This window comes from Ictidomys tridecemlineatus, chromosome 8 (assembly GCF_052094955.1).
Source record: "Ictidomys tridecemlineatus isolate mIctTri1 chromosome 8, mIctTri1.hap1, whole genome shotgun sequence".
Classification (NCBI taxonomy): Eukaryota; Metazoa; Chordata; class Mammalia; order Rodentia; family Sciuridae; genus Ictidomys; species Ictidomys tridecemlineatus.
Genome location: NC_135484.1, coordinates 19,086,597 through 19,104,870, shown reverse-complemented (window position 1 = coordinate 19,104,870; position 18,274 = coordinate 19,086,597). Strand labels below are relative to the sequence as shown.

Genomic DNA, 18,274 nt, shown 5'->3' with positions numbered 1-18,274 from the left:
GCAACTTTCAATCCATTATCTGGAATTTTTCTTAGTGCTGTTTTATCTATTGTAAACATTACCAGCTAAATTCTTGAAAATACTTATTTCTTTTTAGGGACTTTATATAAGTTGCCTCATTTAAAGATACATGTCTTCTTTCTCAGACTCACTTTCATTCAAATTCTTATCAGTTTTTTAGTAGATGACGTTTATTATATTTTTGCATATATTTAAGGTATACAACATGAGCATTTGATATGATTTTTATGGGAAGAGCATCTAAATCTACTCTTTTATGAAATTTTTAGTATGTGATACAATATTAGTAACTATAGCTATCACACAGTGTTATTAGATTCTAGACTTATCCCCCACAACTGCATTTTTTTTCCGTTTTGACTTATATCTTCCATTTCTTTCCTGATTTCAGTAACCATTATTCTAATTTTTGTTTCTATATATTTGACTCTTTAAAGGATCCTACATGTAACTAAGATTGTGTGACATTTTTTATTCTGTGTCAGGCTTATTTCACTTAACCTAATGTCCTCCAGTTTCTTCCTCTTGTTGCAAATGACAGGATCTTCTATTTTAAGTTTGAAAATATTCCATTGTGTGTGTGTGTATGTGTGTGTAATTTCTTTATATAATCATCTGCTCATGGACACTTGTTTCCATATCTTAGCTATTGTGAATAAAACTGCAATGAACTTATCTCCTTGAGATCCTGATTTCATTTCCTTGTGTATACACATGAAGAGGGATTGCTGGGCCTTGACACTGGCATTAGCAATAATATTTTGGAAATCACAGCAAAAGCTCAAGCAACAAAAGCAAAAACAAAGGGAATTTCAACAAACCAAAAAGCCTCTGAACAGCAAAGGACACAATCAATAAAAAGAAAAAGCAGTCTAGGATTGGAAGTAAATACTGGTGAACCATATATCTGATGAGGGGTTAATATCATGCAACTCAAAAACCCAATTAACAAAGGGACAAAGGATCTCAATGGACATTTCTCTAAAGAGGACACACAAATGGCCAACAGAAAGGTGCTCAATGTCCCCAATCGTCAGGGAAACGGATATCAAAACCACAATGAGATATGCCCTCACACCTATGAAGAGGGTTATTATAAAAAAAGACAAGAGATAACTAGGGTTGGCAGAGGTCTGGACAAGGGAATGTAAATTGGTACAGCCCTTGTGCGAACAGCCCTCGTGCAAAGCGGCAGGGAAGGTCCTCACAACATGAAAACCAGAACTACCTACGACCCAGCCTTTATCCTACATTCTCCACCCTCCTAACGTGGGCTGCTGGAGGCCCAAGGCGCCAGGCGCTGCCCCCCTCCGGGCCGTCTCAGGGGCTTAACTCGAGGCCGGGCCCAGCAGCCGCGCACCCGCCGCGCTCCGCACGCGCTGCCTCGGCCGCTGCGCCCGCTCCGGCCTTCAGTGGACCGCGCTCTGAGGGCTCTGGGTCCGCGCCCGCGGGGCCCACCAGGGGGCAGCCCGGCCTCCCAGCGAGCGGCGGGGCGGCGGGCACTGGGGGAGGGAGTCTGCGGCGGCGGACGGGCCTGGTCGGCGGGGGCGCGGGCGCGACGGGAGCGGCCTCTCGCGTGTCCTCCCCGGGCCGGCCCCCGGCCCGCCCCCGACCCGCCCGGTCGCGAGTGCGGCGGGTTCCGGGTCCTGTGACCGGCCGGACTTGGAGGCGGAGCGCGGAGGGCGGGCCGGCGGCCGGCCTCGGGGGAGTTTCCGTGGCCGCGTCCGGGCGGCCCCGAGGGCGCGGCGGGAAAGCCGCGTGGAGCCCAGAGCAGCCCGAGCCGCGGCGCCCATGGCGGGCGGGGGAGCAGGGGATTCCGGGGCGGCCGCAGCGGCCGCGGCGCCGGAGACCCGCGAGCACCTCTTCAAGGTGCTGGTCATCGGCGAGCTCGGCGTGGGCAAGACCAGCATCATCAAGCGTTATGTCCACCAGCTCTTCTCCCAGCACTACCGGGCCACCATCGGCGTGGACTTCGCCCTCAAAGTCCTCAACTGGGACAGCAGGACACTGGTGCGCCTGCAGCTGTGGGACATCGCGGGTAAGCGCGGCGCCCGCTTCCCGAGTCCCCGCGGGGCACCCCGCGACTCCGCCCCTGGCCCCTGGCTTTCCCTCCCTCCCTCCGCCCTGAACTCTCTGCCCGTGTACTTTTAGAAGAAAGAGTTCAAGTGAAGTGGGAAGATGCCGTGGGGTGGGGTCGGGGGACTCTCGAGGGGAGCAGAGTGGGCAGCAGTGCAGGCCTTTCCAGGCAGGACAGCGCAGTGCATAAGCGACCGCCCAGCGTGGATGCCCTGCTAGGTCGGTGGGAAGCTCCCTGGACTGCCAAGAGTCCGAAAAGAGGCCCTACCCGCTCCCCAGGGCTCTCTGGCCTGACCAGCCACAAGACCTGTTCCAGAAGTTTTAACTCTGAAGAATGACAAGATCATGATATGTCGGGAAAAGTTGGAGTGAGGGTTCCCGTGGAGGGGAGACGGGGTTCTTAGAAAGGCTGTTTGGAGGGGCCACCAGCTCCCCTCCTTCAACTGTCACTGAAGTTCAGAGTGACTGAAAGATGTGCCAGTTAGGGGCACAATCCCAACTAAAAGCCTGGCTCCTTTCAGCCCGTTATTCATCACCCATCTTGGATCTGTCCTAGTTTGGGGAGGGTTTTCTCTCTCCTCACAAGATTAGGAAGTCAGGAAGACTATTCCAGAAGTTTTAACCGACTAATAACAAGCCATGGACAAGAAAAGCTTGGATCTGAGCCCAGCCTTTGTGAGGGAAACTCCATTCCTCAAATAGCTTGCTCTAGGCTGGGTCACCCAGGTGAAGACCTGGGAAAGATTCCCTGAAACTTTGTCCTCCCATTCCCCTCCCTGAACCAACACCTGCTTCTGCCCCTGGCCTTCTCCTCCCCATTCCATAAATACCATACTGTTTCCCTGGCAAAGAGAATAATATAAGATTTATTCTCTTTGAGGAAGTACACATTCTTCTTACTCATTTATGAACAACTGTACTTTGGCTAGTGTGGTGGGTGAAATGTGGGTATCTAAAACAGAGGGAAACTACTGGAAATTTTAATTACTAAAATGGTACCAAAGTATATCTTGTTCATTCATTGCAGAGGTTCAGTCAACCATGGAGCATTTGATTGAATGGGAGCATGGTTAGGGTTAGAGGGCACCTTAGCATCCTTCCTACAGACCCTTTCCCTAAAGTCCATCAAGGACATGAACTGGGGGCACAGTGGGAGGAACACAAAGCTACTGTCTGCCAAGTGCTCTTTTATAGCCCGTTACATATAAGGAAGTACTGAAGAATTATTAACTTTATACTCATTTACTTAAAGAGCAGATTTCTATATCTCAGATAAGAGAACACATATCAAATCCTCAGGGAAAGAGCGCTTTGGGCACTGTTTCTTCTTTTTCTACCAGAAACTAAAAGAACGTTTGAAAAGTCATCTTTTGAAGCCAGAGGTTCTTTCGAAACACTTCCTGCTGTTGCCCAGAGCATAAATGAACATTATACTGCTTCTTGACAAAGCCATGGATTTTAAAGGTTGCCTACCATGTGACAGTCATCATCCAGCAATCCTCAGTGTAGCTTTTCCACAAACATGATTTTAATCCTCTGTCTAGAAGGGCAGTTGACTTGTCTCATTCTTTATGTAAATTAATACAGCATTTAGATACTAAATTATATTTGAGGCCTACTGCAAGCCAAGAGTATGAATAACAATATATTTTTTTATGACACGTGCTTTTAAGCTTCAAGGTAAAAATGCTTCTATTGTTGACTTAAGAAAACAAGAGTTTTTCTTTTTGGGTATCACCTCTTCCCTTTTTGTCCTTGAACAGACCAAAATAGCCAGGAAGGAGACCCGTCTATTTTTTATCACACCTGCCATAATGGGATATCTTTGCAATTTGCTTAAATCCAAAGCTCAAACTTTGCCAGGGAGGAAAAGCAGCATTTTAAGATCTCTAAAAGGGATTTCTGGTTGTAAAGCTACTGTTGTTTCAACAGGAACTGTTGTACCATTTAGCAAGTACCCGTCAGCAATTAATAAAATTAGAGGTGAAATTATAAGGTAATTAGAAATTATTAGGTTCTTCTTCCAAGTAAAATATTCAGAGAGGAAATCCTAATATAAGGCTTTTGAGAGACAAAAAATAACAGATTTGGGCTAAAGTTTGGGGAGCTATATCATTAATTGTGTTTGGTTTGAATATTTGAGTAACTAGAACCTTAGCTTGTACCATTTGAATTTAGTAGAAATGATGTAATGAAGGCCACTCCAAAAATTTCCCCCAAGGCTAAACACACTTGCCTTATGCGTTAATACAAAGTTGGGTCATATTGGATTCTCAAAGAATAGGAATATTCCTTGATTGCAAAACAAGAGGTGGAGTCAGCTACTTGATATGACTAACCTAAGGTTTGGTGTTATTGCTAGTTTCTTTTTATTATTATTATTATTTTGGAGGCTTTCAAATTGGGTATGGGCATAAAGTAGTTATGCCAATAGTATGTGTCCTGGAAAGCTTTGGCAAATATAATAAGCAAGAATTGTTGAATGGTTTCTATAAATGTAGCCAATCAGATTTAGTTAAACTTTTCAAATTAAGAACCATAAACATTTCAATTGTAAAACTTAATGAATATTTTTTTCATGGCATTTTAAAGCCTTGTTTTAAAATAAAGATGTAGTTTAATACTATTTTTGTATAAGACGAATTGCTGTCTCTTAAGTTCATACCTACTTTAAGATTGTTGCTAATACAGAGCAAATATACTAATATTAAAGTTTTTAATTATATTTTAAAAAGAGCTGAATAAATGCACACTAAATTCAGTTGTAGTAAGAGATATCCTTGATACTCCTTTCAATGCTTAGTGTAAATAAATAATATTTGGGTAACCATGATTTGTAAGACTTGCTACTAGCAACTATGGAATTTTCCAGGCAGATTGAAATCCTAAAATAGGTTTGCCCATTTATACTTTAAATTTGATGTATTGATTGAAGTGATTTGCAACCTTTCTTTGGACCAAGGACAAATTGGGAATAGTCTACTCTGAAGTTCATGTAATAATTGTTACCCAAACATAAAATGCATGCTTAGAAGACATTATAAATTATATAACACTATAAAGCTATATTTAAATTCATTTTCCCTTATTTCAGTTCCAATCCTAAAGCATAATGTTGATCCTGATTGCCTTCATCCATCTTTACTTTGCCAATTATAATACCTAGTAATTTCTTACCCTTTTTCATAACTCTCCATTAAACCTTCATGAGAAAGAATCTGAAATACTACCTTGGATGCTTTCCTGACCTTTCAGCTATCAGTCTTGGATATTAACATTCAGTAATTTTCTAAATATGAAGAGTCAGTGTTTGGGAGAATTAGTCTAGGTAGTTATTTCTAATCTCTGTCTCACACAGATACTACAGTAATTTTCCTGGTGCTTATTGGTGCCTGATTACATACACTCATCTAAAAGGCTCTTTTCAAGCTAAATTACATATGAGTGATCATAATCTTGTACAATCTTGCCATCCGAGCCTTATTGAGGCTCAATTATTGTGCTTAATTACAAAAAAAAAAAAAACCTGCTGTTCCACTTGACATGTTGAAATCTTTCTCAGTTCCTAAGTTCTGAGACACCTTTGTGTCCATAGTCTGGGTTGTCATTCACAATTGACCAGACAGATAGTTGATTAGTATAACAGCATAGTTGTATAACTGTTCATGGAAATTCTCCTGGTAATGATATGCTTGTGGCCTTTCCCTTCTGAATATGTTGCCATTCTCAGTAGCCTCAATCAGCCCTTTATGCTGAAAGATACTCAGGTTAATAGAGACAGTGGAATGCTGATAGGAAGTTCTAAAACTTCCTTTATTCCCAGATATTTGCCTGAAATGTTTCTCTTCTGAACTGCATTATAGGCTCTGGATGCCCCAGAGTATAAACAGAGAAGTATACCAACTTGATCAAGAAGACAGGTAAAAATGCTTTAGAGACAGACTTCATGATTCTGAGATAGGAATACAATACTTGATAGTATAGGAGGTTTGGGTTCACTAGTAAGATCAATAGTAAAATTCTTTTATAGTTTTTCAACAGTCTGATTACCACTAAATGGGAGCATATAACTCATTGCAATAATCAGTATCTCCTCCTGTTTTTAATGTGGAATTTATAGTTATTATACTTCTCTACTTATGAGACTCAGAAATTCTTAAGTAGATAGTTTTTGATTGGCTACATCATTTTCTGTATATTGTGAAATGCTATTTCTAAAGTATACACTCTTCTGCCATGTAACAAAGTTGTATTATTGGTATATGGTTGTAGCACACACTATGGAAAAGCAAGGCAGTAATTATAGATGTTTTCTAACCTGTAAGCCATGTATTATTATTCTAGGGCTGGAGTATTATTTTAAAATGTATTTCAGGATAAACTTTTTACATGGAATTTTCTATAATACTCATTCTGTTTTATAATGTACCCAGAATTTTATTTTTATTTCTGTATGATGAGGCCAAAGACCAGGAGCCAAATGACATTGAAAGTGTTATTGACACAGTTCCATAGATGAGGAGTCATACTATGCAATACAGGGCCATAGGAAGAAGTACCAGGGACCATTGCCCAGGTAGAAAGAGTATGTGGAATCTGAGCAAGGGTTTATAAGCTAAGCAAGTTTGTGATTGGATAATTTGAGTAATTTCAGTGGTCTCTGAGATGTTCTGATAGACCAGGGAAATAATGTTCTAGTCTACAGGAGCCTGCTAAGTGAAGACTGATGGGGACTTATATATTTAGGATTGGTTGGTTTGCATATGAAAGTTGTGCTTGCAGTCATGTAGTTTGCAATCTGTACACAAGAGTAAATTCTGGTAGGGGTAGTACCTCCCCAGGCCTGTAAGGCCTTAAGATGTCAAAGCATCATAAAATATAGAAAATTAAAAATTATTACATATTGTTGGCACATACTGAAGTAGATAGAAAGCAAAAATGCTCTTGTGAAGAAAGAAAATTTGAAGACCTTAGACTTATAGCTCAGGAATAGCATAATCTTAAAATAGTGAACACTTCACACTTAATCAATACTTAGGTTATGGAGAGCAGGCTAAGTAGGCAATTTCACATTCTGTTACAGGTGTACAGATCTTTTCTGGAATGGTGAGAAAAATGTATTCATATAAATGCAAGGAAATTTCTGGAGGATGAGACAGAAGACCAAGGAAAGGTGCTTTAGCATCCTTTCAGTTGCATTTTCAAATGCCTTTTGCATTTTATGCTCAAGTTAGCTAAGCGTAGGTCTTCACTCTTTTGAGACAACCACAGAAAAATAACTGGATTGCGAAGATTTCATTCAGAACTTCTGTTGATTTTTCTGACAGTTGATCTAAATTATCTTCTTTGCTATTACTTACACTCACTTCTCTCCATACATTTTTTCTTAGCATCTTCTACAGTGGGTTTTGGTTCTTTCTTAAAATTATTCCAAGAGTTTAAGTGTTCTTAGTGTAATTATATGGTACCTCTTACATCAGAATCATTTGAGGTGCTTAAGATGCAGATTTTTAAGCATCTACCATGTCAACAGATTTGACTTCATCTGATAAACATGCCTGTGCATGATAGAGGAGCTACTTCTTTCATACATAAGTCTATGGTTGGGAATTCCGGGACTGGGAGCAGCACCACCAAGTCTTCATGGACAAAGGCAAGCTTTTCACTATTGGGCTATCCTTAGACTATGTTCTTTGCCTCTGTAGTCTGATCAAATGGACATGGTCTCCCCAGATAATATTCTGTGAAGGGAAGCTGGGATAGGCAACTAGCAATCCTTCATGACTATCAAATCAGAATTCCTGGAGTCTAGAAAACTGCAATCTGCTGAGCACCCTGGGCAAGTCTGATCGTTACTGCAATTAAGAAGCATTGTTCTGCCTTTGGTTTTGCTTCCCCCTTACATCTTGCCCATCTTCTTGAGATGCTCCAGTTCTGCACTTACCAGACAAGCTCCCTGCTGCCAGTACTCCCTCACATTCTCTCCATGACCTATCAATACCTTTCTCAGATTCATAGCAACTCCCAGAAGTGGCATCACATCCTCATCCTGCATAGTCATCAGGAGTTTCTAGTTAAGGCTGGTATATGGATACAAGAGGGACTTTCAGGACAGAGACAGGATAATTTTGCTCCTGTGAACTAAATGTGTCTCATAAGGAAAAGGCTATTAGGAGTTTGGACACCAATCAGTAAGTGATTTTAATTTGGATAGATAATTATTCATTTATAACCAATGGCTAGAGGTAGCTTATTGTAAATACTTTATTCCAGAAATGCACAATGAGATTTAGGGATTTTCTTTAAATAACTTTCCATTTATTAACTAGGAACTATACATTTTCAGTGAAACACTTTGAGTAGTAATGTGTAGCTTGGTAATTCTCAGTGGATGGGAAAAGGTAAGTGTAGTTGGAAAACTAGCTAGCCATCCCCTCATCCTAGCATTTTGATTGGGTTTGGGTTATGGGATTTATATTTTGAATTTCAACTAACATTAATAGAAACTTTTTAATTAAATTATTCATTTATTCTAATTTGTTATACATGATGGCAGAATGCAATTCATTTCATACTTTACATATGGAGCACAATTTTTGAAATCATTGATTGTACACAAAGTATTTTCACACCATTCATGTCTTTATATACATGTACTTAGAGTATTGATGTCTAACTCATTCCACCATCATTCCTACCCCTTTACCCGCTCCTTTCTCCTCCCTCCCCTTTGTCCTATCTAAAGTTCCTGTATTCCTCCCATGCCCCCTGCCCATCGCCATTATGAGTCAGCATTTTCATATCAAAGAAAACATTTGGCCTTTGGGTTTTTGGGATTGGCTTACTTTACTTAGCATTATATTCTCCAACTTCATACATTTACCTAATTATATGGGAGCATGAATATTAAATTTAGAGACAGATACTAAATATCTAAACAAAACCAGTGATGAAAATCCCTAGAGAAAATATCTCTAACTTGTTTTTCTGATAACAGAAGAATTTAATATTTTTCTTATCATATATGAAGGGAAATACTTTCATTTTTAGGATTTTTATTAGCTTTGATGGAGATAAAGCAAATAGTTTTGTATATTATCTTTAACTTAATGGGAATACATATTCTTGGAAACACTCATTTTGTTGTCTTTAAGTTCTTCTTTTGTTTGTTACTGTATTTTGAACCTAAAGATGGTTTACCACTAAGCTATGTTCCCAGTTATTTTTATTTTTTAATTTTGAGACAGGGTCTTGATTTCTTTCTTTTGATGATGTTCTATTTATGTTTTTTTTTTTTTAGATTGTTATTGTTTTGTTTTGTTTTCTGTGCTGGAGATCCAATCCAAGGTTTAGTGCATGCTAGGTGAGCACTCTACCACTGAACTACATCCCTACACTGATGTTCTTTTTTGGTGGGGGGTTAACAGGGATTGAACTCAGGGGCACTCAACCACTGAGCCACATTTCAAACCCTGTTTTATATGTTTTATTTAGAGACAAGGTTTCACTGAATTGCTTAGTGCTTCACTTTTGCTGAGGCTGACTTTGAACTCAGTCTTCCTGCCTCAGCCTCCTGAGCTGCTGGGATTACAGACATGTGCCCCTGTGCCTGGCTCTTATGCTCTTCTTAGTGCCATTCTTATTGGGTATCTCTGATTATTAAGGTAAACATTTCAATTATTGCCAACACGTGTAGAATAGGTTGTGTGAATATTTAAGTATCTTTTGCGCCTGTAGACTAGCACTGTGCTGTGTTTCTCCTCTTTTTTTGTGCTAAGATGTCCAGTTATAATTACAATTCCTTCCTCCAAAGAAGGCAGTAGCACACTGTTCACAGGTCAAGACATTATGACAGTCCCTAGGAATGTGCTGTCAGTACTCAAACAGCACATGGATGACAATAATGTCCCTAATATTAGTGACTAATGCACTCGACAAGAGAAGGTCATTCCTTAGCTTCTGTGAGTGAAGCCCAGCATGACATACAGAAGGAGATATGACTTCTGTAGTAGCACTGTGCCATCCTTAATCAAGTCACTAAATGCTCACACTGCAGAGGGTCTGTGGACACACAGGCCACATGCAGAAATGCGTACTGCAGCAAACATCTGACTCAGATTAGACAGCATAGTAGATGACAAATCAACCCAGTAAATTCAGGTAATTTCTTCTCCTGGGAATTTATTCTCTCATCTATAAAATAAGAGAGGTCAGACTAGATAATTTGGGGTGCCTCCCTGTTATTGTTAGTCATGACCATTCCAGTACTGCTCAAAGAAGATGTTATTGGTTAGATTTCTTCCTGAACTAACCTGAACTCATTCAACAAACCTATTATGAAGATGCTCCCCAAGGTTCTGATTAAGCAAGCTTTAACTTTGCACATGTGCACCCCAATGCAGCAAAATTCATGAGTGTGTTTCATAAACATAGACCTCCTCCACTACCCAGCCTCTCCTGTCACAAGACTTCACCAGGACTCAACCTAGGACATTCAGCATGGCAGAAATTGCCTGCATTTTGGTAAAGTGGGTGTTCCCTTCTTTTGATTATTTATTGAGTTTTCACCTTCTTCTGTGGAATTCTTGAGAGTTTTTAAATGTATTTACTCCAAGTACAAATCTTTTTCAAATTTTTTTTGTAATCTATTACTTTTCTTTTCATTTGCTTAATTGACACTTTTTCAATTTGACGTAGTGTCGTTGTTAAGGCAAAGCAGCTGATATGAGGGCTGTCAGGGAGATTTAAATCCTCACCTTGGGATCTAAAGAAAATTGATTAACATTTATCAGAAAGTTTATATGAGTAAATTTTAACATCATTTAGTGTGATTAATAAAAGAAATTACTTGAGATTTATAGGTGCTTCACTAAAAGAAGCAGTAGTCACCAAAGCTTAGTGGCTCTTTGTAACATCTGTTTATACTTTTCTTTTACTCATTTGCCACCCTATCCTCTTTGTTAGATTAAAAGGATAGTCCAAAGAAGTAACTTCTTATAATTATGTAAATATCTTGAAATCTTAATCCTTTGATGTTTATTAATCTATCTTAATGATGCCATGATTCTTGCCATGATTCTTTTTGCAGTTACTCTTCCTGTCCTTTCATGTTCAATAATTAAAAATGCCTAAAAATGGAAGTGGCTGGTGATACTTATCTTCAGTAGAAATTGAAGTCTGAACCATTTTAATGCACCTATATGTAGTTTTTCTGAAGAACAGTGATTTTGACTTTGAATATTTGAAATATCCTGGGTTGGCATGATTATTATATGTATGTTTACAGAAAATGCTGCAATGTTAACCTTATAAATATTAGCCTTTTGATTAAATGAACTCTATAGCTGGCTGATGTGATTCATCTTACCAATAAACTATGAATTATAATATAAGGGTTTTATATGTGTCCGTTTGTCAGAATAAAATTCTGACCTTTGGACTATAGTAATACTACTTTAGATACACCTATGTGAGGAATTTCCACAAAGCAAGTGAACTATAAATGTATTCAGATAGCTTGACAGTTGTCATATTCTTCTTCCCTATTCTATAAAGCAATATATAACATTGTATGATGCACTGTGGTGTTTGGAGGAGAAAGAATTTTGTAATTTAAGGTAGCTTTTCATTTGTGTGAATAAAGTGTAGATTAAAATTGCATCAATAAAAGATAAAGCTTGTTTATCATCATGTGTTTTTACAGGAAAATATCCTATCATAGATTCAGGAGTTATAAATCTTAGACTCACATTGATTTCTGTTAACCCCCTCCCAGCCTAGTCAGTAATTTGACAGCTGAAACAAGTCAAAAGTAGCTACAAGATAGTTGAGAATCTTAACCTAGAGGCTTGAGCAGTCAGAAGACCTGCATTAGTTGGTATTATAATTTTGTCTGTCTTTTTATCTGTCAGTTGAAGATAAGCGCCTTGCTATGTGAAAGGTTAGTGTGGTCACAGATTGTGAGACAATGCTTTGTAATAATCCTGTGTGATGCATGAACAAAAATATAGGAAGGAACATAATTTATCCAGAGTGCTTACCATAAGTTGAAATATTTTCAAATGTCAATGAGATTTGAAGAACTCTGCAATTTATCCTGGTTATAATTACAACCAATTGCCACTTCTTGTTCTGAAACTGTAGGTTCTCATGTGTCTGCATCTTAGAGGAGCTCAATTTTGCCTGTTGACTCAGAAGAGGGTTTAGCCTCGAGATGTGAAGGAAAGATGAGAGCATGAGCTACTTATCTCCTGTCTCGTTCTAATCATTCTGACCCGCATTTGACCACTTCCCTTATCTCCTTCCTGCAAACTCAATTTTCTGCTATTCTTGTCTCTGCCTCCGCTTCCAGCTTTCTGTTTTCCTCAATTGTTTATCCTCTCTTAGACTAAAAGGAGAGAATGAAGAAATGACCAACTTTGTAGCCTTCAGTACTATCATGTTGAATTCATCACATGTGTGTTATACACACACAGAACACAAAACTAGTTAATGATGTGTTCAAGCAAATTGTCAGCCTCTTCTGCTTTGCAGGTCCTGGTTCTGTATGGATGACCTTAATCTCACTGGTTTATGTTGCTCTGGAATGGGAGGTATTTGCTGACAGTATTATTCTTTGGGCATGGGGTCAGACCTAAATATGACTCTTAAGAATTAAGAGTGTTTACTCTATTTTTATATTTATTTCTAGGGCAGGAGCGATTTGGCAACATGACCCGAGTGTATTACAAGGAAGCTGTTGGTGCTTTTGTAGTCTTTGATATATCCAGAGGCTCCACTTTTGAGGCAGTCTTAAAGTGGAAAAATGATCTGGATAGTAAAGTTCATCTTCCCAGTGGCAGCCCTATTCCTGCAGTCCTCTTAGCTAACAAGTGTGACCAGAAGAGGGATACTGCCCAGAGTCCTCCCCAGATGGACCAGTTCTGCAAAGACCATGGCTTCACTGGCTGGTTTGAAACCTCTGCCAAGGTGAGATCTGCCCTGGATGAATCTGCCCTTCTGCTTACCTTCTCAGTTTGAGCCGTAACTGTTAAATATTTAGATGGATTTCTGTGAAGGGTTTTCGGAGGCCAGAAAAAGCAACACATGGGTATATTATAGCTTTCCCCATTCTGTATCAGGAATGCTTAAAAACTGGATAATGGGGAAGTGAGTCAAAGGCCAACCGAATATTTGCATTAAAATGAAAATGAGTAAATCAAGCAAATCAAGTGACATTTTCTGTGAGGTTTTTTTAACAGAGGTACTTCTTATGCTACTGGAGTGAGAGATAAGGTATATTGTCAGTTACAAGAATTTTTGACTTTTACAAAAGGCTTAAAGAATGTGAAGACATGCCTCTGGTGAAGGTGTATGTCATATAGAGGATAAACAAAGACATTGAACGGTCAGCAAACAGATTTATTCAGAAGATGTTTGAAAAGCTTTAGATTAACTGTGTAGGAAAGATTGGAACAAGAGGAAGCTGTCAATGTATGTGACAAGCTTCTTCATGAATAGTATAGTAGAATTTTTGTCTTCCATTGTTGAGAGCTGGATGAAATGTTTGTTTGAAGGGGAAAACCTAGTAAAGTGAATTTTCAAAAGCTTAACCATCTAGGTATATAAAAAAGAGAAGGTGAAAATGAAAAGTACAAAATATGGGGAAGGTTGGGCGCAGCGGATGTTTCTATAAGAGGGTTAAATAGAATAATGATGATATTTGTGAAAATCCTGTGATGATAAGCACCAAATCCTGAATATGATGTTCATAATAGAGTTCCAGCTTTTAGAATGTGCTCCATAGAGTTCTTTTATGTATAAGCATGTGTGTGCATGTGTATCATTGTTCCTCCAAATCACCTCTCTCTTCTGGAGACTGAACGCCAGTTTACTTTTGGTTTTACTAGAAACTTTCCTTTAAATGAAAGATAATTTGATGTCAGTGGTGATCATAATGATGAAAGCAAGTAATGACTCTACTGAGGGGTCACCTTGGGATGTTAAGTGATGATGGAGTCTCAGGACAAAAAGAGTGTCTCCTGGAGGCAGGAGTGTGCATCCCTATGCCACAGACTTGTTTAGATAAATATGCATCTGACTTTTTTTCACAAATGAAAAATTGCATCACAAGAAAGATAAAGTCCCGAGATGGTGCATCAGCACTCATCTGGCAGGAAGGCTGAAGTTGTCCAGAGGAAAGGATTCCAAAGAGAAGGAATTTTTCAGGGCTGCAGCTCTGTCTGCTGAGTGAATTGCCTTAACTTTTTAGCTTCATTAAAAAGAAAAAAAAAAAGGATAACAGTACATGAAAATGTTTATGCAAGCATATCATTTGGTTGTATAGTTTTTCTATATTGCAGATAAAATTCCACTTTAAGTTTTATTTGACTTAATATTTCAGCTAATAGGTGGATATTTTCTCCCCGAAACTACATGTAAGTGTCATAAATGATGATATCACGTGATGTATAATTTGAGAGTGTGTAAGCAATCTGCTTTGTTTTATTTACAAATGAAATTACATGGATAGGTGAGGGGAAAATTAGTTAAAAGGGTCAGGTATGTTCTACACTTCCCTACAAATATATTAAAAATGGCTTTTAAAAATTTCCTGTGTAATAAGCCAGGAATCTTCAGAAAGTAAAACAGTAACATGAATTTTAAGTTAAAAATTTTGAGTCAAGCTTCAAGTATTGCCTGTCATTAATAGTTATACTTTAGAGCCAGCCATCTGATTTTTGCTTGGATTCCAGTGGTCAGCATTCTAATAGGAATACAGCCAAAAGACAGTTTGAATTTGTGAATTTCATCCTTTCCCTTTTATGGAAAAACACCACCATTTTCTGACTTTAAACTTTGAGATTGATTTTACTAAAATATGGAAATTTGTATGGGAATTATAACCAAATGCAGCTAGAGAATTTTATAATTATTGATGTGATGGATATGATGTGGATTGGATAATAGTTGGACATCTGAAGATCTATATTTCTACTAAAGTTAATTCTTATCTTGGGAACAAAGTTTTAAAGAACTATTGATGCTATGAAAGAAACCTAAACAAATAGCACAACTCTTCCAGGTTTCCCTGGTCTGAGAAAGGGGACACAAATAGTGAATCTCATGGTATTGAATTCAGTTGGAGATTCCAATATAAAAATGTTTCATATATAAATATGTATAGTTCCATATACATACATACAACATATTTATAAACAGAGATTAACAGAAAAGTAAAGATGTGTAGGTGTGTGTGTGTGTGTGTGTGTGTGTGTGTGTGTGTGTGTGTTTAACTAGCTCTATCTGCTGAGAGGGGTTGGAAGCAATGACACTGTAATATGAATGAACCTACCTAGTCCTCAGAAATTTTTTTTTTGAATAGTTTTAAAATAAAAAGAGTTAGGATGACTGGAAAAATAATTGACTCCTTGGCTGGGGGAAATGACATGTAAAGATGTACCTGAGATGTTCTATGGTTCCAGAAACTAAAAAAGGATTCACCAGATGTGAGGCATGTCACAGAGACATGGGAGCCTGCATATAAGAGCAACAAAGTAAAATTGCTAGTGTAATGGGCTTAACCCATAGAAGCAAATAATCCATAATATGCATAAATAACAGAACCTTAACAGTGGAGTCTCAAATAATAAATGTAGAAGGAATGATGGAATTAAAAAGTCAACCCATTAAACCCTGCAGTAATAATAATTGTTTTAAGGAGGAAATAATAGATCTAACATCAGTGAGGAAAAGCATGGTGAGAAACAGAGTACTTATGAATTGCACTTACTGAGGACAAAGGGGAAAGCTGGTAACATCTTAGTTGATAAGCCTGGCAGCATGACATTAATTCGTGTGTCTCCTAATAGTCTGAGAAGGACACAGGCTCCTGTCTTAGTCCTGCTGAGAAAGTAAAACTTGAATGATAAGGAAACATCAGGCAGGCCCAGAATGAGGGGTATTCTCTGGCTAGTGTTCTCCAAGAGGGCACTGAGGAACTATTCCAGATGAAAGGAGCCTAGGGACACGTGGCAACAAAATATAGCTTGTGGAGCTGCGTCAGAAACAGGCCTTGAGACAGTTGGTGGAATTTAAGTAAGGTTGATAGATTAAGGTTGTTATCTCATTTCCTGATTTCAGAAGTTGTACTCTGGTTTATCTAAGCTGTTAACTTTTGAGGAATGAGTGAAGAGTATACAGTAAATCATACTATTGTGATATTTTGCAAAATCTGAACTTATTTTAGAAAGCAAGAACAGCATTTGCTATGTGCTGCTTATTATGTGTTCTCTGATAACTTCTAAAATAGTCACACAAATGCTGTGATAGCTAATAATTCCTTAGGATATCCTTAATGGACATCACACTCACAACATCATTTCAGTCTAATTTATGCATGACAACTAAAAGTAGCAATCTGTACTCACAGATGGAGGAGCAGTGTGCTACATTTTTTTATGTGATTTGAGCCCTTTCACAGTTTTCTTCTTAATGTATACTGAATATTTGAATTACAACTTTGTTATGGCTTGGATCTAGAATGTCCCCCAAAGTCTCACATATAGAAAGCTTGGTCCCCAATGCAGCAGTGTTCAGAGGTGGGGCCTTTAGGTAGGTGATTGTATCATGGGAACTTCAGCTACATCAATGGATTAATCCATTGATTGATTCATAATTTGAATGGATTATCGGGAGGTGGTGGAAACTCCAGGAAGTGGGGTATAATTGGAGAAAGTAGGTCACTGGGGCTGTCCCCTGGAAGGGTGAATCATATTCCTTTCTCGTTTCTGCTTCCTGGCTACCATGAGGTAAGTAGCTCTCCTCTGCCACACCCTTCTTGCCATATAGTGTTCTGCCTTTCCTCAGGTCCAAGTCATGGAAATCAGCTGACCGTGGACAGAAACCTCTGAAATCATGAGCCAAAATAAATCTTCCTTTAAGTTGATTTTTTTTCAGGTGTTAGTCACAGCAATAAAAAGCTGACTAACACAGCATTCAAGAGCACCGATTTTCTAATCTGAATGCCTTCCATCTATGTGTCAACCCAGTGCATCTCCACAGGGCACTGCTGCTCATTTGAAAGTTGAACAGGTGGAGAGGTATCCCTGCTGGTCGTCCTGCAGCTGAATAGATGACCCCTAGGTTGGCTTTGGTTGTTGTTGCCAACATCTGTAGGATCATGTTTACATTTTCAGCCATCAAGATAGCACATTGAGCCTCAATGACAAAAGTTACAACAGGAATATCAAATAGTGTGTCCATGCTAAAAAGAAGTGGGTTCTTTTCATAGACACATGACTCAGTGGCATTGAACTCTTAATGTGCACTTTATTACTAAAGAAAATTGTAGCTGGTATACTTACAGTGCCCCCTCTGGCAAATTTCCCTAGTTGTCCTTAGTACTCAATGCTTTACTCTAAGAATGGACCAGACCACTGATTCTATTCTTTGCTTTTGTATTACAGGATAACATAAACATAGATGAAGCCGCCCGGTTCCTTGTGGAGAATATTCTGACAAACCACCAAAGCTTTTCTAGTGAAGAAAATGATGAGGGCATAATTAAACTGGATCCGAAGAGCATGACAGAAGCACGCAGATCCCAGTGTTGCTGACGTGGCTTCTGGTGCTCATGTGCCTGCCTCAGTCCTAAGCATGTGCCCAAGAATGGTGATCAGTAACCCTCTGCACTGTTAATCTCCCCACAGATGCACATCACAGTGCAACTCCACAGGACACCGCTGCTCATTTGAAAGTGGAACAGTTGGAGAAGTATCCCTGCTAGTGGCCCTGCAGCTAAATAGATGACCCCCACCTAGGCTTTTGTTATTGTTGCCATCATCTGCAGGATCATGTTTACATCCCTTTAAACAGCTCTGTAAATGATTCCAAGTGGTAGCTCTTAGTGTAAGCGCTCGGGGTGGTAATAAAGCTTCCCTGTGGTGTTCCTTCCATTTTGAGTATGTCTTTGTCCCCATATTCCATCCTCACTCTACACTGAGGGTGTTAGACACAAATGCTTGGAAGTTCATGTTTAGTAACTTGATTTCCTCTTTCTTTTTTTTCTTATTTCTTTTTTCTTCTTATTTTCTTATATTTTAACTAATTGGAATTGAACCCAGGGACACTTAACCACTGAGTCACATGCTTAGCCCTTTTATATTTTATTTTGAGATAGAGTCTCACTAAGTTGCTA

The 18,274-nt window shown here is 39.0% G+C and overlaps 1 protein-coding gene across 1 annotated transcript; it reads left to right on the top strand.

Annotated features, from left to right (window-relative positions):
- Positions 1-1,624: 1,624 nt before the first annotated feature.
- Positions 1,625-18,032, top strand: Rab32 (RAB32, member RAS oncogene family). The gene is made up of 3 exons (XM_005321448.5): positions 1,625-2,059; positions 12,788-13,065; positions 17,544-18,032. The coding sequence occupies exons 1-3, from the start codon at positions 1,813-1,815 to the stop codon at positions 17,691-17,693; spliced, it is 675 nt and encodes a 224-aa protein (XP_005321505.2). The 5' UTR covers positions 1,625-1,812; the 3' UTR covers positions 17,694-18,032.
- Positions 18,033-18,274: the final 242 nt, after the last annotated feature.

Excerpts from the sequence above, each read along its gene's own strand:
- Rab32 (XM_005321448.5), top strand. The coding sequence starts at position 1,813 with ATGGCGGGCGGGGGAGCAGGGGATTCCGGGGCGGCCGCAGCGGCCGCG. Across the intron at positions 2,060-12,787 it reads GCAGCTGTGGGACATCGCGG|GGCAGGAGCGATTTGGCAAC; the intron begins GTAAGCGCGGCG and ends ATTTATTTCTAG. Across the intron at positions 13,066-17,543 it reads GGTTTGAAACCTCTGCCAAG|GATAACATAAACATAGATGA; the intron begins GTGAGATCTGCC and ends TTTGTATTACAG.